The following is a 21,417-nucleotide window of genomic DNA, read 5'->3' on the forward strand; positions in this document are numbered from 1 at the left end:
AGCGATCTTACACAGACTAAAGTTTAAGTACTACAAATTTCAAGAAATTTACTGGACCTTTGTAGGATTTAATACATTTTTTATGGGTTCTGTTTTTTGGGGGTCACCCTGTATAATACTGGTTCAATTCCATTCAGTGCTTACAAAGTTATGATTAATTGAAAATCAGTCAAAACCAAGCATGGCCCTCTTTTAAATCCAATCTTAATTAACAGAACACAGTTTTTATGGTAAACAATCACTGGTTTATTCTAAAAGCACGACGTTTCGACAAGTATCCTCTTATCGTTGTCATTGTGCTTGATAACGATAAGAGGATACTTGTCGAAATGTCGTGCTTTTAGAATAAACCAGTGAATGTTTCCCATAAAAACTGTGTTCTGTTAATGTGTTTCCCAATCGCTAAATGCCAATTAAAGATCAATCTTAATTAAATGTTAAATCATCTCAATTTGAGTACATTTTTCATAGATTAAAATATAAATGACGCTAGAGACTTTAATAGCAAATTGAGCAAAATGAATTTTGAACAAATTCAGTTGAAAAAATACCTGATCGTAGAAAAAGTTAACACAATACAAGATACGATTATTATAAAAAAATATTATACTTTCACGTATAAGGCATGTACAATTCTACAATTTATAACCCCATTCAATGAGTATTCTATAATTGAGATTGGCCCTTTAACATACTCTTCAAAAAAAGTAGGGGATATTGAAATGCAAATACCTATGCAAGATGCGATATGATAAATAGTCATGGACATTTGACATGCTTTGAGACTATGTTCACAGATGAAGAACTTATCGCCCCAACAGAACCACTGAGCTGCACATGCGACACGCAATAGCGCCATACACGTGGGAGGGGTTCATTGTCAAATTTGACACTTCAAGGAAGAGTTGATGAAAACTGTCGCGTGCTGGTTTATCTATCCATGTTTGCTTTCCTATCAGTTCTTGCATAAGATTTACTGTTTAGCGTATCTTTGTTTTAGTGTGTTACATTTAATTTGATCGGGAGACGTGTTCGTCGACGTCAACGTCAACCAACAACACTGCAAGAATTGGCTGTGGCACTGCAAGAGGAGTGGGTCAGATTGTCACAAATCGTGATTGGATGACACGTCGAATTGCTGAATGTCTGAGGACTGGTGGAGCAATTACTCATTATATTGAGACAAAAATCAAAAACGTCCATTTTCACTTTTGACGGTATATCTCTTTGCGATTGAAATGTTGCCGTCAGATAAGCCGCCCATATGAACTGTTTATGTTCATGTGTAGGCAATTGGCCTGTTATTAACATACACTGGTTACCTCTAATAAAAACAGCAGTGCATTTCCGCAGTTTTGTATTGTTTCTGAATATCCCTTTTTTTTTTAAAGAGTATATATGAGATACAATTATTATAAAAAAAATATTATACTTTCATGATAAAGGTATGTACAATTCTACAATTCATAACCCTGTCCATTGAGTATTCTTCCATTATTTTCCGAAGGTTAGGTTGGATGGCGGAGTGGTTTTTATGTATACGACTTAGATCATGTCTATCATGTGGCATGAATTCGACCTCCGGGCTTGTATATGTGGAAATTGAATAGGGTTGGGTGACGGTGTGGTTGAAAGGGCGCATGACTCTATTGTTTGAAACCTTAAAAAAGACGAAAATTGGTCTATGAGCACATAATTATTAGTGTAATATGAATGTATATAAAGTGATTTATATTCAATTTAAAAAATAAACGATAGTAATTTCTAATCAATACGTTAACTGTCCAAATTGAACAGCAATCGTTTACGCTTGCTTAGTTCATCCTATATGTCAGTATTATTATTATACTGGCCTTTGTGAATCACCTATTACTAATTACTTCTGCATTGTCTTGTAGGATATGTTTCTTTGTTCATTACAAATGGCGCTCGAAACCACAGAATACACGACTCGTGTATTGATTTTTAAATACAATGTTCATTATGTCTTAAATATTTGATATTTCACGGCAAGATAACAACGTCAATATTGGTTGAAATGGACCAATATTGAATTTTAATTTCAAATTTTATGGAAAATATTCAGTTAGAGGTTTAGCTTCTTTACCATGTGTCATTGAGGCAAGTGGTGTGGCTTTGATCCCAAGCTCATAGTGGTTCAACGTTTGCACTTTATTGATGCAAGTGGCATGGTTTGGATCCCAGGCCTGTAAATGACAAGGAGTAGAGACACCTGCCTAATCACCTGGGTTTTTCTCAAGGTTAGGCCTATTCCCCTATTAAAGACCCCTGTACAGAAATAATTTATTGAAATATTATACCAGATTGGTCTCAAAATGACCTGGTTTGTGTTGTGGACATTAAAGGAGCTAAATCGCTAATATTTGGGACCTAGAAACTGTCACAAATGGGTCGCAACGCATTTAATAATGTAATATGAATGTTTATAAACTGATTTACATTCAATCGTTTCTGTTTTTACTATAATTTGTAATCAGTTATGTTCAATATGCCAGAAGTTTCAATCGAATGGCAGTCTCTAGTGTCTGTGGTTATTCCAGTCTACACCGATAGTATTTATTGCGCATGCTCTCCAGATAAGAATATGGCCTCATCGTTTGACATGACTTGTGGAATATGTCTAGCCTTGTTCTTTGAGTCCCTTGTTACAAATGGCGCTGAAACGCATTACGGTACACGATTCGTGTACCAATGGTAAAATGTTTATTTTATCTTAAATATTGGATATCATAAACCCATCTTTTCCGGGTGAGATCACAACATCAATGTTGATTTAACTTGACAAATAATTTGTGTTTTCAATGTGAAAGACTTTGGACGATATTCAGTTATAGACTTAGCTACTTTAAATCCCAATTCTCTATCTTGTTTGGAAAAAACCCTGACCTTTAGCATCTGGTATATGTTAATACTGACTACTCCTGTCCCATGCGAAATGGATCTTTTTCCATTGTGATTTTGTAGCTCTTTCTGTTAATTAAATAATATTAGGAGGCAATATTATGAGAATTAACAGATCTAGTTTCCACGCAATCCCCATTCAGACACCTTTCGTTGAGCCGTAACCATGACAACCATACTAGTTCCATTTGCTAAGAAACTTCTAATCGTTCCAGGCATCAGTCCACGATATAAAGCGAAGAATCCGCCTCTTTCACGAATAACGTTTCTCATTCTCTGTACAACAGACACTTTCCTGTAATAAAGGTAAAAAAACTCTTCAAGATTTATATTTTAGTAGGTTTGATAATAATTCTACTTTCATTTTTGATTAAAGGGAAATTGTGCCCAAACTAAGAATATGTTGTTTTTTGATAAAAGGAACATTGTGCCCAAACTAAGTGTATGATGTTTTTTGATTAAAGGGACATTATGCCCAAATTAAGAACATGATGATTTTGATTAAAGAGACATTGTGTCCAAACTAAGAGTATTATGGATTTTGATTAAAGGAACATTATGCCCAAACTAAGAATATTATGGATTTTGATTAAAGGGACATTGTGCCCAACCTAAGAATATTATGAGTTTTTGAATAAAAGAACATGTGCCAAATCGAAGAATAATGTGGTTCTAACAAATTTGCCTACATTATGAACAACCCCATGGTTTCCAGCAAGCTGGTTCCAATCATGAATTGTTGATTCCAGTGACAAACAAACTGTTCACAGAAAGAGAATGGAAACGATGTGGTGCTTGCACAGGGTAAAAATTACTAGATCTTGATAGAAAGTATTTACCCTTCAACAGATTATTGGAAATTTGCTTTGCTTGGAAATCATTTTTTTTTTTATTTCTGTAATTATCTCTACCAATCTGATTAAAATACAGATCCTATTTCATTTCGTTTTTTATAGTTCAAAATTTTGTTTTACTTGTCTCTATTACACTAGAATCTGGTGTTATATAACCTGCATTCTGGTTGAAGTGAGGGATTAGCCAATGAAACGGCCTGTTACGGTGCGGTGAATTCTTGTCATGCGATGCATGGAACTGTGGGTAAACCACTAGAAATGTCAACGCTGATTGATTAATCAATGTCTGGCGTCATAGGGCCAAAAGCTGCTCTTACAACCCCTGACAAGACCTTCCACTACAACCGCTCAGATCTTCATGTAGTGTGTAGGCCATTGAAAGTATAATAAAACAAAACGAAATATAAATCTGTATTTTAATCAGATTTTATCTCTAATTGCTGACCATAATCACATTAAAGTCGATCGTACAACCCCTGACACGACCTTCCACTACAACCGCTCAGATCTTCATGTAGTGTAGGCCATTGAAAGTATAAAAAAAACGAAAGGAAATACAGATCTGTATTTTAATCAGACTATCTCTACTTACCGCCCATAATCACACTGAACTTGACATTTCATATATTCTAACGGCCAAACAATCCACCAGGCCAATGTTGCAGCAATACCCGATGTTAAGAAAGGACCAAGAAGTGGACGCTTGAAATGTTCTGGAAAATGACGTCTGCCCGAGTCAACGAGTATAAAAAATGTACACATCAATCCCATAGTTCTACACCATGTTACTCCGAAACCCTGGAATAAACAACAAAACAATTAAAATGTAGGGGTATATTTGCTTGAACGTTTTGAAATTGAATTTTCCAAATCCTAAAAATAGTGACAATCGAGTGAAAAGGGGATTTCGGGCGACAATGCATTCACCAACTCCATGTGAAAATATCTCAACCAACCATGACAGCTGAAACATTGTAACATAATAAGAGCGACAGTGATAGGTAAAAGATTAGAATCATCATATGGCAGCTTGTGTGATACAATCTCCGATGTCCTTTAATTGACCATACTATTGTTTAATTTATCCAGAGGCTGGCATATCTATACTTAACAAGTTAGATAATATGCTGACCGCTGGCTGCGTTTACTACCATGTGTTCAGTGACAGAACTGAATTCTGTATCACTTGATTGCAATTCTGTCAATTCGGGAAATGAAATGAAATGAAATGGAGTTTAACGTCCTACTGTTCTGCTCCTAACCTGGGCTACTGAAGACGGGCATACGCCATACAGTGTGCTATGAGGGAAATTTTGCCCAGACAGCGGCACTACGGCCTACTCTTATATCGAATTCCAACTGCCAAGGGATCTTTTACGCGCACGCCAATGTGTACACGGCACCTCGGTTTTTCGTCCCATCCGAACGACTAGACAGCTTTCCTTGTCATCCCCTCCGTCCTGCATCACTGACAAGGGGAAACCACGTCGGAAAATCGGGATGAACTTTCTCGGCCAATGCAGGGATCGAACACCCGACCTCCAGGCTAGCGAGCTAGCGTCTTACCCACTTAGCCACGTGATCCCCATCAATTCGGGACGTTCTGGACTGTGAATCGAGCATCCCCTTTAATTTCAAGATCAATTGTCTCCCTTTAGTCCCCAAAAGCAAAGAGAGAAATGGGGTTTAATGTTCACTTGACACAAACTAGGTCATTTCGGGACTAACATATGGTTCAATTTTATTTCAATAATTCGCTTGCACGTAGGGGTCTTTTAGCAGTGGGAGGAAACTGGAAAACCGAACAACCGGCGAATCGAAACCACGCCAGTTGACTCAGTGGTAGACCTAATGATACAGCGCACGTTCTAACCATTCAGTCATCCATCATCCCTACATCACAAAGTGGCTTCTCCCTCAAATTCCTTCAATTGTTGATCAAATTGCTTTTAATTAATGAAGCATATTTACTGTGTAAACTTTTGATAGCTGCCATTTTTGACTGGTTTGACCCCTGACCTGTTAAAAGAAGAAATATTGAGATAGAATTTGAAAAAAATTAACTTACTGATGTATAAAAAATATTAATTATTTAAAATTAAATCAAGACAGTATTCATAAAATAATTACTTTACTGAGGTATCAAAAATATTGCATAGGGCTACTGTAATTTGTTTAAACTTGATAATTGTAAATAAAAAAAATGTGATTTTCCACTTCGGCTCTATATGGCGGACAAAAGATATTTCATTATGGGGAACAAGGGGGTGGGGCCTCCTCCGAGAAAATTGGAAAAATCAGGGTGTCAAATATAATGTACCTAAACCAAAATATAACATTCAATTTTCTCAGATACACCACCCCATCATCAACAAAAAATTCAAATTTACATGTTTCATAGAAACAGAATGATAAATGATTATTTCTTACTGTTATTTAGAGGGGGGGGGGGCTTAGTGTCAATACCGTGCATCTTGGTAAAATGCACCAGTATCGAAGGAGGGGGGGGGTCTTACTATACATACACTGACATATACGTACCTTGGCATATTCTAAGGGTGTTTCAATAATAGCTCGAACAGTTGACGCACATGCTCCAGCTGTTAATACTCGCCTACGATAAAATTTACAAAACATTTCAGAGAAAATTAACAATTCATCAGGATTTTCGGGCATGGTTCCTCCTTGTCATTGGTGCAGGACCGAGGGCCTGGCAAGGGACAACGTATAGTTGTTCTGATGGGACGAAAACACAGAGGTCCCGTGTACACACTGACGTGCATGTTAAAGATCCTCTGATACTTAGAATTTGATATAAGAGTAGGCCGTAGCACCGCTGTGCAGGCAAAATTTCTCTCATAGCACACTGTATGGTGAATGCCCGTCTTCATTAGCCCAGTCGGAGCAGAACAGTAGGACGTTAAACCTCATTTCATTTCATTTTCTGTCTTTTTGCCCGGCACAGATTGTTTTTATTTACATTATTTCCAGGCCTGTCTTTTAGCATCTATTTTTTTTTTTATTGATAACTATTTGGAATATGATGAGTCATTTTGATTATAACCCAATATTCATCTCAGTGCAATCTAATTAGAATTGGCTCTTTGTTGCCTCTATTTCACTCTTATTACAGGTTGGCCTAGGGGAGCCACAGTGGTTAAGTGGGTAAGACGCTGGCTCGCTAGTCTGGAAGTCGCATGTTCGATCCCTGCATTGGCCGAGAAAGTTCATCTGGATTTTCCGATGTGGTTTCCCCTTGTAAGTGGTGCTGGAAGGAGCCTGACAAGGAAAGCTGTCTAGTCGTTTGAATGGGATGGAAAAACGAGGTCTCGCGTATACATTGGCATGCACGTAAAAGATCCCTTGGCAGTTGGAATTTGATATGAGAGTAGGCCATAGTGCTGCTGCCCGGGCAAAATTTCCCACATAGCACACTGTATGGCTTATGCCCATCTTTATTAGCCCCACCGGAGTAGAACAGTAGGACGTTAAACCCCATTTCATTTCATTATGTTGGCCCACACCATACAGAGATCTAGTTGGCCAACAATCTTGCCTGTGAATGACCCATTAATTCTCTGTCATACACTTGCATTGATAACATAAGAGACGAAATTGGATTATGGGTATACATGCATGGGCCAACTCATTAATATTGATGAGCTTGTCATGGACCAACTTATGAATATTCATGAGCTTGTCTAATTCAGAGAAGACAAGAGATAACCCATCCTCGGTATCCGGAGGCAGACCACCATTTTTTTCCCCATTGATTCTGGTCTCTTTGCCCAAATTTTTGTTAGGCTGAAAGCTTTTCACCAAGGACAGAGAAACAAATGGTAATATTTTTGCACCAAAATTTGTATGAGGTTGACTACCAAAATTTTGAGATACACAACCTTGAAGTAGCATACTAAAAACATGTAACTATTCGCAGTACTTATCACCATAACCAACCTGTTAACTCTATTATCCTTCCACCTCTAAAACATAAATATTTACTAAACATAGCAGAAAATGTTCATTCAAACCCTTTTCATCCATTCTACATCAAAAAATCAACAAAAATGTGCATGCAAAAGGGGAGAAAAGAGAGAGAGAGAGTGAATTGCTACGAATAGACGAACTACAATATGTTGGTACCAAGAGGGTGAAATTTAATGGTTGTCTGCCTCTATCCCCAGTAGCATCGTTCTGTTCTACTCCACTAACCCCTGAGTCAATTCAAGGGGTAGACACATAATCTAATTAGATGCCCTTGATAATTGTGCTATTCTTAGCGATCAATCAAAACATTACTGAGCGAGCGAATGGAAGTAACTTGCATTATATTGCAACTAAGATCGGCGAATCAGTGTTGCAAACTTTGTCAAAATATTTTAGGACATTGTTCTGTGTGCATGTCACTTCTTTGATATTAGGGAGGGGTGGATGGTCGAATGGTTAGCACGTGCTAGCCTGTCATTGAGTCAAATGGCGTGGTTTCGATTCCCCGGTTGTATGTGACAAGGAGTGGGTCGCCTGTCCAACCTCGTGGGTTTTCTCCGGGTCCTCCGGTTTCCTCCCACTGTTAAAGACCCCTACGCGCAAGACCCCTACGAGTGGACGTTAAACCCTCCCCCTCTCTCTCTCCCTCTCTGTGACATCAAATTTCTTACAATAGAGCCTACAAACTGCTTTATTGTGGTAAACGTAAACAATAACGCTAAGACTGGTATGTAAACTGTTTTTTGATTGGTTCGTAAAATCAACCTACAATTAAGGGTAGATAATTTGAATTTATGAAAATCCTGTTAATGGATCCAGGGGTTAGTGGAGTAGAACGAAACGATATCAATGGGGATACCGAAGATGATTATCCCCCTACAAATGTTTTTCTCAAGGATATAAAAGATTTTATTATGCTACATGTATATCTCATGGATACTTTACTATTTTGAGATTGACTTATGGTAATTTTCAATTGAATGGCTACATGTGCAATAAGCGGATGATAATTTTGCTGGGGATACCGAGGATGGAGATAACCAGATTAAACTGATGGGCGATAATTGTAAAATAATCATAGTACTTACAGTTGGAGTCCTCCTGTTCCTGGTAGTTCATATTTTCCGATTCTATTGTCTTGTTGGGTATACCTAGAGAAAACATACCAAAATGCATTTGTTAGTAATATTAGGTGTAACGAATTGTACAATCTGATTAAAATACAGATCTATATTTCATTCATTTTTTTATACTTTCGATGGCCTCCACTACATGAAGATCTGACCGGTTGTAGTGGAAGATCTAAGAGTGGCTTTTGACCCTATGAAATCATACATTTGGTTAACCAATCAGCGTTGAAGTTTCTAGTGGGTTACACACAGGTCCGTGCACTGTTTCATTGGCTAACCCCTCACATCATCCAGATCGCAGGTTATATAACAACTCTTCCAGATCCTATGGAAAGACAAGTAAACTGAAATTTGGAACTATAAAAAACGAAATGAAATAGGATCTGTGGTTTAATTAGATTGCACCAAAATACGACACGTATAGGAGTAAGCATGTTTAATTTTAGGGCTTCCAGTTAAACTGCAAGATTGAAAAATGTGTATTTTAAAAAGAACCGAGAAATATATATTACAAACGTGACAACTTACAGTGCTTCAAAAACAGCAAACTGTGCTGATCTGTATATCCCTGATCCCCATAATGGTGGAATACAACCCCTACAAAATAAATACAACATTTTATATGACAACATCCCCTGTGTTTTAAAAAACAAACATCAGTCATTTCTTAATCGGATATTTCCAGATTGGGTTTTACTATTATTTAAAAAAAAATGAATGGTGACAAAGCGACAGGCATACGCTATTCAGGTGCTATGAAGGGAAATTTGTCAAGACTGCTGAGTTTCTGCCTGCTTTTTACGTCGAATTCCAAATGCCAAAGGATCTTTTATGTGCATGCCAAGGTGTACACAGGAGCTTGTTTTTTGCCCCATCCAAACAACTAGGCACTATTTCATGCCAAATCTTCCATATTGCATCATTGACAAGGGAGGCAATGTTGACAAATAATGAAGAACTTTCTTGACCAATGGTAGGATCAAACCTGAGACCTCTGGGTCAGTGAGCCAGTGCCTTTCCCGCTGAGCCACCATGGTTTCTGACACTCTAAGGATGTTGTCAGCAATGGTATTGGCAGATGTATCACACATGTCGTATTAAAAATACATTATGTAAGATTTGCTATAATAGTTCAAACATAGATAATGCAAAATGAATATATTGAAAATTCCATTCAAATTACTCTATTGTGAGTGAAGATATTAGCCTTTGAAGGTTTGACAAGATGTGTGCATTAATTCTAGACATTGTACTGCTTGTTCAAAGCTAAGCCACGCTTCAACATTTTTAAATTAAATCAAAATATGGCTGAACCGTTCTAAATAATTTACTTAATATCAAAGATATCCGATGGCATCAAGAGTTGATTATGGTCTTATGTTAATAAAAGTCTAATTAATAATTTAGATACCATTTCAGGCCTAAAGAAAGACCTGCAATAGGCAGATTTAGCTCTTGCATATATAATGTATGTTTAATTAAGTTAGTAAAAAAATCACGTCAATATTATTAGATAACATTATATGATTGCTGGTTAAATGAAGGCTACTAACTTGTGAATGATTGTTCAATACTAGAGAGAGAGAGAAATAGGGATTGACGTCCACTCGACACAAACTAGGTCATTTCGGGACTAACATATGGTTTAATTTTATTTCAATAATTCGCTTGCGCTTAGAGGGCTTTAGCAGTGGGAGGAAACCGGAGGACCCGGAGAAAACCCACAAGGTTGGACAGGCGACTTGTTCAATACTTATAAGATTGTTGATAACACCTTGACCATTATAAATGATCTCAGGTAGAAGCATAACTCAGACCAAGAGACTGTAGACGGGAGACCGCTCTTCAAGGCTGAGCGAGGGCATGTGACAATAGAGGCAGATGTGAATTACGACGATGGCCGTAATGACTACAATCTGTTATGATATCTTATGTTCCCGTGTGATGTATTGGTTGTTAGAATTATAGATGTAATGAATTCTAATATTTGTTCCTGAATTTTTAAAATAAGTCAAATCCACAGCCATTTTTAATGTTAGATCCTATATGTTACTGTGACCTATACAATCCTGTGATCCTATGTTACAATTACCTATGGGGATCACGTGGCTAAGTGGGTAAGACACTGGCTCGCTAGCCTGGAGGTCGGGTGTTCGATCCCTGCATTGGCCGAGAAAGTTCATCCAGATTTTCCAGCGTGGTTTACCCTTGTCAGTGATGCAGGGCAGAGGGCCTTACAAGGACAGCTGTCTAGTCGTTCGGATGGGATAAAAAACCGAGGTCCCTAGTACATATTGGCGTGCACGTAAAAGATCGCTTGGCAGTTGGAATTCGATATAAGAGTAGGCCGTAGCTCCGCTGCCTGGGCAAAATTTCCCTCATAGCACACTGTATGGCGTATGCCCGTCTTCATTAGCCCAGTTTAGGAGCAGAACAGTAGGACGTTAAACCCCATTTCATTTCATTTCATTTACAATTACCTATACAATCCTTTGATCCTACAGTTACCTACTCAATCCTTTGATCCTATGTTATTGTTACCTATACAATCCTTTGATCCTATGTTACAGTTACCTATACAATCCTTTGATCGTATATTACAGTCACCTACACAATCCTTTGATCCTATATTATAGTTACCTATACAATCCTTTGATCCTATATTACAGTTACCTATACAATCCTTTGATCCTATGTTATTGTTACCTATACAATCCTTTGATCCTATGTTACAGTTACCTATACAATCCTTTGATCGTATATTACAGTCACCTACACAATCCTTTGATCCTATATTACAGTTACCTATACAATCCTTTGATCCTATGTTATTGTTACCTATACAATCCTTTGATCCTATATTACAGTTACCTATACAATCCTTTTAATCCCTGTTGTTTTAATGTTTTCACGAATGTCTGCACCATATTGGTTTTCTCGAATCCAGCCTCTGCCTGCATCTTCGTTTTAAGTGTATCGAATGGATGGCCGATGCAGACATTGGTGACACCATACAGAACTCCAACTAAAATTTAAATTACATATTTTAAAAATTGCCATTAGGTTGAACTTTACAATTCTTTTTTATCAGAATATATAAGCATAGGCTATCTTTACTCAGGCACAAAACCTCACAATTGGAGAGAGAGAGAAAGAGAGAGAGAGAGAGAGGGGGGGTAAGTGCACTTGACACAAACTAGGTCAATTTGGGACTAACATATGGTTCAATTTTATTTCAATTTGCTTGAGCATAGAGGTCTTTAGCAGTGGGAGGAAACCGGAGGACCCGTAGAAAACCTATGAGGTTGGACAGACGACCCTAATCCTTGTCATGCACAACCGGGGAATCGAAACCACGGCAGTTGACTCAATGACAGACATTATGATACAACGCGCACGTGTTAACCATTCAGTCATCCAACCGCCCTCACAATTGGAACTTGAATTGGCTAAGTGAGTAAGACATTGGCTCGCTAACCTTGAGGTCCTGTGTTGGATCCTGGTGTTGGTCGAAAAAGATCATTCGAATTTTGCGGCGTCGTTCACCCTTGTGAAGTACACAGTATAGCAATTTGAGGGACGAAAAATCGTGATATCGTGTACACATTGACGTGCACGTAAAAGAACCCTTGGCAGTTGGAAATCGATATTAGATTAGAGCAGGCCATAGCAGCGCTGTACGGGAAGTGTGCCCGTCTTCGTAGGTCGTTCAACCCTATTTCATCTCTGAGCCACCAATTACAGTTTAAAGTTTAAAGTTTAAGAGTGGACATACATCGAATGTCTTGACAAATTACAAAACCCTGCCAGCAGAAAATACGCGGAGAGAAAGCATCACGAAGCTTCAAAGATTTGAAAGACCAGAAAGAAAGGGGGTAGTTGCTTTCCAATTTTTCATTTTCAGGCAAGTTTAGTTCTAAAAAATAATCAAAAGATACAAATGAAATTGAAAGTAGATAACTGTCAAAAATAAACACCTCCAAGACCTATGACTCCTTCTTTAATCCAGTGAGTTCTTTCTTCATTATGGGTCATTTTTGTTCAACAAACCACCTAAAACTTCTAGAGTACGATATTTTGTTTATTCCAATTTTAAAAAGAAGCATGTCCTCGCTGTCACCTCAAACTCGTCTCAATTGACAGCTACCTCAACCAACCGTAACGGTAACGTTACTGCACTCGGCACACTTCGGCAGATTCTACGAATCTCCTGTAGGGTACCGGAGTTTGCCGAGGTTTGCCGAATGGCTTTACTATTGTCTAAAAGGGGCGAGATCTATTTGTTAAGGCCACCTCAATTTTCGTCAAGGTCGCTGAGATGTAAATAAGGCTAGGGTACGTACGTGATTGTTGGCGAGAATGTAGGTTAGGGTTAGGGTAAGCGTATGGGCTAGGTCCAGGGTTAGGGTTAGGTTTAAGAATTCGGGGGAGAGGTTAAGTCTCCACATAAGCACTGACCTAGTCAGATTGATCCACTCTGAACTGAGAATTTAGCGACTGAATTTTGGGCCTGGCCTCGATCATCATTACTAAAGTCGGTACGATAAAAAAAAACATAGTCTCGATTATCCAGTTTTTGATTAAATCATGAATGAGCATTGAGCAGCAGATCGGATTATAATCCAGTAAGTATAGCAAGCTAGCGATGACATCGAGAGTTGATTATGATCTGGATAAGTTAATTAGTGTCTAATTAATAATTTGGATAACATTTTAGGCCTAAAGAAAAACCTGTAATTGTCAGATTTAGCTCTTGCATAGTGTATGTTTAAGTTATCCAGTGCAAATATTTTATTTAACTCGTGCACATTATAAACTTTTTCCGAGACACGAGAATCCTAAAGGCGGATAAGTAAATGAGAATAGCGATATTGCAAGTTTTTACAAAGTTCACAATTATTAAGAAAAATCTAATGATTGCAAACAGTGTTAATCCATGTGGGGGGTTGGGTGGCTGAATGGTTAGCACGTGCGCACTGTACCATAAAGTCTGTCATTGAGTCAACTGCCGTGGTTTCGAATCCCCGGTTGTAAGTGGCAAGGAGTAGGGTCGCCTGTCCAACCTCGTGGGTTTTCTCCGGGTCCTCAGGTTTCATCCCACTGCTAAAGACCCCTACGTGCAAGCCAATTATTGAAATAAAATTTAACCATGTGTTAGTCCCGAAATGACCTAGTTTGTGTCGAGTGGACGTTAAACCCCATTCCTCTCTCACTCTCTCTCTCTCTCGTTAATCCATGTATATAATCGGAGCCCCGATGGCTCAGTGCGTAAGTCGTTGGCTCTCTAGGAGGTTCGGTCCCGGTGTTAGTCAAGAAAGTTCACCGGGCGTGGTTCCTCCATGGCAATAGTGCAGGACCGAGGGCCGGGTAAGGTACAACGTATATATAAACGTTTGGAAGGGACGAAAAACGTACCGAGGTCGAGTGTACAGTTGGAATTCAATACAAGAGTGTAGGCCATAGCGCTTCTGGGCAAAATTCCCCTCAAAGCACACTCTATGGCGTACCCGTCTTCATTTGGAGCAGAATAGTAGGGAGTTCAACCCCACGTATATAATCCGGAGAGGCGTACCCATTTGCCGTGACAACATGTCTCCAACCATTATTTATGTATAGTTAAAGGGACAATAACACTCTTGCTGGCTTGAAAGCTCCAGAAAATAAATAATATCTCTATCTAAGTACTAGATGTTTAAGTGTCCTACCTGTTGTGTAAATTATCCATTACATCCTATTTTACTTGTCCAGAGGGTTCGAAAATATTTTTAAATCGAAGTTTCATTTGAAAAGGTTTACGTTAGATGTTTCAAACCATTATTTTGAATTTTTCAAAATTTTTAAATAAGGTGTGTTAAGATGAAATTTGTATCATCAATTAATTGAAATATTCTAAAATAGTACAATTTGTTGACCAGAATAAAGATTGGGACATATTATTCAGTTACAACAAGAGTGGTATTGAGCCTTTAAACAACTTAAAATACAGACACTATCCAGCGCGTGCATTTCAATGAAATACAGATGTGAGGTCATCCTTTGATGTTGGCGTATCATTATTTCAAATAATGGAACGGGCAATGTGCCAAGCGTACATTATCTATACTAGTTGAAATATTTGACCCGCGTGACGTATTTAATTGAAATGCACGTGCTGGATAGTGTCTGTATTTTAAGTTGTTTAATGGTCTCGTGCAAGACATTGCGTAATATATAGATATAGCACTTAATGTCCCGCACTCGACCATTAAAGTACACATATATAATTTGCGTATTATGTTCATCTGTCTCTGTAGTTGGTTTTGTATTTCATGTTGCTATGTATTTTTTGTCTAAGTACAAAGGGCAAATGGTAAGAATGGCCTTTGTTGTCCTAATTTTCTACCCTTTTTAAATAAAGTTATTGTTATTATCACCCCACCCCCACCCCCCCACAACCCCCCCACCCCCACACACACATACACACACACGCGCGCGATCACATGTATCCGTGTCTGCAAATATATGTACTGCCAGATGATTTGATTGAAATGGATTTTAAAATATTACGTTAATTCCCAAATTTCTTTTATATGGGATTTTAAAACACGCTTTAATTTTAACTAAACTTGAGTTGACCTAACTTGAATTGGGTTAAAACCAATAAAAATAGAATAAAACCATACAAGCCGATTAAATTTTCTTTTTGAGCTCGATTTAGTACATCAGGTGTTGTGTTCTTTCCGGCACGTAGTCGCCATTCTGAACTAAACGTACTAAGTTCATTAAACGTTTCCTCGTTCACAAACAACAGATTAAAGAAACCACGTGTATCTACGGTTTACCGAAGTTTTGATAGATAGTTGTAAAACGATTTTAGCCGACTGAGATAGCAGTATAGGATATTTAACGTGTCATGAAATTTATAGCTTGGAGATATAATATTATCAAGAAGATAATCTAAGGAGTTAGCATACGCTGCCTCGTTTACGACTATCGTGACAACATAGGCTACAACCATCCGAAACAGCAGTAGTATTCTAGTTCAGACTTCATAACTATACGGCCCGGTTCGTGCAGAAACAAGTAGGTAATTGTTAAACGCATTTTCATTTTAGTTTTCTAGCCTGTTGAGTTCAGGAGATTGGGTGGTCTAGTGGTTCAACGCGAGCGCGTGAAATCACAAGGTCTGCCATTGAGTCAAGTGACGTGGTTTCGATTCGCCTGTCCAACCTCGTGGGGTTTCTCCGGGTCCTCCGGTTTTCCCCCCACTGCAGCTAAAGACTCATATGCGCAAGCGAACTATTGAAATAAAATTGCACCATTTGTTAGCCCCGAAATGACCTAGCTTGTGTCGAGTGGACGCTCTCTCTCTCTCTCTCTCTCTCTCTCCTTGTTGAGTTCGACAGAATAGTGTGTAACCCATTACTGTTGTGATTAAACGGTTGTATGGATATCTTTAACAAATATACCTGGAGTTGTGTGTGTGTGGATATCTTCAACAAATGGATGGTCGTTTCCGAAAACGTGCGCGTTTAATGAGTGTCGCCATATTTGAATTTGAAATTTATTTTAACTTTATGTTCCTTGCACAGGTCGAAGGAAGTCAAAATTGTAATCTGATCGGTGCTGTGTCTCGACTTTTGGTGAAACAATAATTGTTTTGGTTGGTTAAACAATTGTCTCCGTGTCGGAGAAAAAATTGTCCGTGGAAATGAAAATAAACAGGATAACTTGGAGGATTTACCACAAGATTCGGATGTTCTTGGTGCGATGTCGTGATATTCTGGAATATTAGACAATGTTGATGATAACTGGGCAACAGAACTCTGACAGAAATAATAATACAGTAGACAATTAAATACACAATCCTTACGATACAAAACTGAACAAAGGACAAAACCGAACAATTTTAAACTGCTAATCGTCATGTCAGGGAGTTTGAATCGCTTGTAAACAACAATATTGCGAATGTCCTTGCAAACAACCATATTGCGAATTTCTTTGCAAACAACCAAATTGCGAATGTCCTTGCAAACAACAATATTACGAATGTCGAACCTTTAAAAGAAATATCAGCCCCAAAATGTCCCAGTTCCGATCAGTATTGACAAAGATATGATGTTTTGAAAAATACTTAATATTCGACAACTTCTCTAGACGTTATAAACAAACCAGCGCCGTCTATAAGTGTTGTGTACAAATTGTTGATGGACCTCTTGGTAATTCGATTGAATCCAAACCGGGGGATTATCCAATGCTGATATTTTTGTTTTATTTATTGAATTAAATATTCAATTGGCGAACAATCTGGCGTGTTTTAAGCTGTGAAACAATTAAATACTGGTTGCAAATTTCGCTAAAGGGAGACAAACAAATATCGGAGTGATTATAGAGCTGTTAGCTACGTGAACATCCAACCCAGTGAAAAGTGGCAGCAAGAGCACTGAAAAAAAAAACATACACTGCTTCGTGCACAACACCACCATAGTGTGCTGTGGCTGTTAATTTTAAAATGGATCCAGTATAAAGGAACTTAAATAATAAAAATGACTTTAACCAAGGAAATGAATGACGGAAATGTGAAAACCAACTCTCAGTTAAGAGCTAATCCACTGTAAGTTATTTATTGAAAAATATTCGAAAACAATAAAGAAATAAAATATGTTGTTATATTTTAGAAGGTAGACCGAGGTTTCGGCCACAGAAGTTAATATGTGTTAATTGGTACTAAAGGTATATCTAACTGGTTAGGATTAGAGTTTCAAAAAAGCTATGCGGCACAAACGTCGGATATTCGATAAGAATGCTGAAGTCAGTGTCGAAACTTAAATTCAACATTTTGTGTTGATAAAGAACCCCACATTATGAAAAGGTTTATCGTATAATCGTCAGGAGGGGTCAAAAAATCGAGGTCACGTGTACATATTGAAGTGCACGTAAAAGCCCCCTTGGCAGTTGGAATTCAATATAAGAGTAGGCCATAGCGCCGCTGTCCGGACAAAATTTCCCTTATAGTACAGTGTAAGTATGCCCGCCCTCATTAGTCCAGTCGGAGCACAGCCGTAGGACGCTAAACCCCAATTTTGCCCGGGATCTTTTACGTGCATGCCAATGTATACATGGGATCTCGGTTTTTCGTCCCATCCGAAGGACTAGACAGCTGTCCTTGTCAGCCCCTCCGCCCTGCACCATTGACAAGGGGAAACCACGTCGGAAAATCCTGATGAGCTTTGTCGGTCAACGCCGGTATGAAACACGCAACCTCCATGCTATAGCGAGCCAGAGTCTTACTCACTTAGCCACCGTGCCCCCCCCCCCCCTGTTCTCGATGGAGTCAAACTAAAACATTATTTTTTGCTTTTACAGGAACCCCGAGTTAACGGGTGAAACATTAAGACTGTGTTTATGGGAAGCTCTTGATGAATACCGAGTAACGTCTGGTGTATTTAAATGTGCACAAAAATTAAGTTGGTATGAATCATTATCGTTTATATCAATCAATAAATAAACAAAGTATTGTTTGTGGATAAAGTGGAACGGGGGGAGGGGAGGGGGTGGGGTGGCCGAATTGTTACCACGTGAGCGCGGTATCAAAAGGTCTGTCATTGAGTCAACTGGCGTAGTTTCGATTCCCCGGTTGTACGTGACAAGGAGTAGGGTTGCCTGTCCAACCTGGTGGGTTTTATCCGGGTCTTCCGGTTTCCTCCCACTGCTAAAGACCCTTATACGCGCAAGCGAATTATTGAAATAAAATTGAACCAAGTGTTAGTCCCGAAATGACCTAGTTTGTGACGAGTGGACGTTAAACCCCATTTCTCTCTCTCTTTTTAAGTGAAAAATCGAAATTGCGATTTGTTACTCAGCAGCTGTGACAGTGGATTTTGGGATCCCAAGCGCCCATTGATCTTTTTCCTCTTCCCGAGGGCGACGCTTGATCCTTTGATACACTTCAATTTTTTGATATGACGTCACAATTACAATATGGCTCCGATGACGTCATAATCAGTACCCGGGCCCTTATTCACGAAAACTTAAACTAAGTTACAACCGAAATTTTAAGAAATACTGCAACTTCATTGGATATATGCAAATTGATTTTATTGGTCAGCCAATCGAATTGCAGTATTTCTTAAAATTTCGATTGTATCTTAGCTTAAGTTTTCGTGAATAAGGGCCCTGGTCCGTAATACGGTGGTACTTGTTTTCCTGGCATATTAAGCCAGTGTTTTTCATTATTTTATTTCGATCTATTTCAGTAATCCTGAAGACGTAATGTTTTGTGTTTTACCAGAAACTGAAAGTGAGAACATAGCTATACATATTCAACATACGTTAATAAACGCCATCTGTTTAGAAAACGACATAAGGATAGTAAAGGTGGGTTGTAAAAGTAGTGAGCGGGGTACTTCCACACATACTATGACGTCATTGGACAATGGCGTTAAATAATAATTATCATGGGAGTATTTTGAAGGGTGGTATTTGTCAAATGTCTCTATAAAGTATTTTTGTCTCACAACAATAAAAATTTTTAGGACAAAAAGTACAAAGATGGAATTTCACAAATCTGAATTAAAGGAGCTAAATCGCTAAGATTTGGGACCTAGAAATTCACAAAAGTGGGTCGCAACGCATATAATACTGTAATACTGTAATAAACTGATTTACATTTAATGGTTTCCGTTTTTACTCCAATTTCAAATCAGTTATGTTCGGCGAAATAAGTCAGCAATCTCAATCGAGTGCAAATTTCTAGCGTATAGTTATTCTAGTCTACATAACTCCATTTGATTTGGTGCAATGTGTCTAGCCTCGTCCCTCGAGTCTCTCAATACAACTGGGGCTGAAGCGCATTATGGTACACGATTCGTGTACCAATGTTAAAAAAATTATTTTATCTTAAATATCGGATATCAGAAGCTCATCTTTTCCCGGTAAGTTTACATCATCAATGTTGATTTAAATTGACCAATAATTCGTGTTTTCGATGTCGAAGATTTTGGAGGATTTTGTGTTACGGACTTAGGTCCTTTAAGTGATTGCTACGGTTATTCTTGTTTTTGCTCGACACAAAACACTTTTCTGGCCAACTTACACATATGACATATATAGCAAATTTTCGATATAAACAGCTACTTTTCACCCAACCCGATTCACAACTATCAGACAACAGCAGCGAATTCTTTAGATTTTATTATTTAATTTGGTCCTTAAGAATCATCTCCAATTCTGGACATCAGAAAACGTTAAAACACCTCAGCAGTGAAATAAACCTAATTTACTATTCTAGGTGTTAAGCCAAGTCTTATTAAAATAGTGCTTCCATATAACAAACAAAGGGGATGGTGTCTTTTCTAGGTTGGTAACTTATTACTTTTTACCATAGGAAAATGTTGTCCAGCGTGTCCGTGATGATTAAGCTCCTCCGTAACCTTAATCGTAAACCTCGGGCGTTAGCTTTCATTCTATAATTAAATACTGTTGTTTTTATTCCTAGGTTAAAAGTGCCAAAATCCTTCACAGAAGTCTTTGTGGATTCCAACTCAAGATGAAATGCCGCTGTCATATAACCAAACGTGCTATTCCTGCTGATGTCAGTTGTTTATTAGTGGAATTCCCGCCACACCAATTGAGTAATGCTGATAACGCATTTCTCATGTTTTATGATGACATCATAGAAGAATCAACAGTTATTCCACGTATTGATTTTCCCCCGAATGATGTTTGTCCCTAATGTATGTAAGACTTTAGTCTCTGATCGTCACTTGAGGGATTTTTAATCCCTTGCAAAAAATCTTTTCTGTTGGTTGAAACCTTTATTAGAATAGAAGTCCAAAAATGATTAATTCCGTTCATGTTTTAAAGAAGAAACCCTCTGTCGACGATATAAACATATGGCGAAAAGTCGGCGCCACCTATAAAATATTAAATCTTTTGGTGGGCCACTGTTTAAACTGCTTGAATCCAAGCCGGGAGATTATCTACCGTTGATTTTTTGACTTTTTTCCTTAAATATATGTTAAATAAACGATCTGAGTACAATTAAACAATATAAAATTATACTTTGTCCGAAAAATGTAAAATAACAATCAGCGGCTTTAAGATGGTAGATTGTAACATAGTCGGTCGAATATGGAAAGCGAAACCACCATAGCTTACCTCATCCGATGGTGAAATCGCAGACAAGTTGTCTTTATTTTATTATGACGTAAGAATTAGCAAAATATGGATATGTAACTCTATCTCATATCTGGTAAATTTCCATTAAATTTTTAAAAAACAATTACGATATCAGTTTGAAAACATATACAGATATGATACTGTTAAACATATCTGTAATGGTTGTGTCACGAAACATTTGATAGCTTGCAAACAAATTAGAACATTATTTACCCTTCGATTCCACAGTGCAGCCAAACTATTTCAGCTTTCCACAGAAATAGACACTCTGTAATTCAGAGAATAAAACAAGTGTTTTATGGACGTTTTGTCTTTGATTTTGTCTTCGGATTTATTACCTGTGTTTGGAGATACGTCAACAAAAA

At 38.0% G+C, this 21,417-nt stretch overlaps 1 protein-coding gene and 1 long non-coding RNA gene across 3 annotated transcripts; one reads left to right on the forward strand and one right to left on the reverse strand.

Moving 5' to 3' along the window:
* Nucleotides 1-302: 302 nt before the first annotated feature.
* Nucleotides 303-13,069, reverse strand: LOC126819125 (mitochondrial ornithine transporter 1). The gene is made up of 8 exons (XM_050547006.2): nt 12,871-13,069; nt 11,765-11,918; nt 9,422-9,490; nt 8,852-8,914; nt 6,318-6,390; nt 5,748-5,795; nt 4,369-4,574; nt 303-3,217 (listed from the first exon to the last, which is right to left on the reverse strand). Exons 1-8 carry the CDS (start codon nt 12,926-12,928, stop codon nt 3,040-3,042), a joined length of 849 nt encoding a protein of 282 aa, XP_050402963.1. The 5' UTR covers nt 12,929-13,069; the 3' UTR covers nt 303-3,039.
* Nucleotides 13,070-15,676: 2,607 nt separating this feature from the next.
* On the forward strand, nt 15,677-21,355 carry LOC126819138 (uncharacterized). Of its 2 annotated transcripts, none has more exons than XR_007679503.2 (5): nt 15,677-15,959; nt 16,465-17,486; nt 18,239-18,343; nt 19,129-19,249; nt 20,370-21,355. It is a non-coding gene; the product is annotated as an uncharacterized LOC126819138 (long non-coding RNA). The 2 variants fall into 2 exon arrangements; XR_007679502.2 differs by having other exon boundaries at nt 15,677-15,955.
* Nucleotides 21,356-21,417: the final 62 nt, after the last annotated feature.

The sequence above is a fragment of the Patella vulgata genome, chromosome 4, assembly GCF_932274485.2.
Source record: "Patella vulgata chromosome 4, xgPatVulg1.2, whole genome shotgun sequence".
NCBI classification, from domain to species: domain Eukaryota; kingdom Metazoa; phylum Mollusca; class Gastropoda; family Patellidae; genus Patella; species Patella vulgata.

Coding starts and splice junctions, on each gene's coding strand:
- LOC126819125 (XM_050547006.2), bottom strand. CDS start 12,928: ATGACCCATAATGAAGAAAGAACTCACTGGATTAAAGAAGGAGTCATA. Junction 9,491..11,764: donor GGATTAAAAGGATTGTATAG/GTAACTGTAATA, acceptor TTTATTTTGTAG/GGGTTGTATTCCACCATTAT. Junction 6,391..8,851: donor GGAACAGGAGGACTCCAACT/GTAAGTACTATG, acceptor ATTTTATCGTAG/GCGAGTATTAACAGCTGGAG.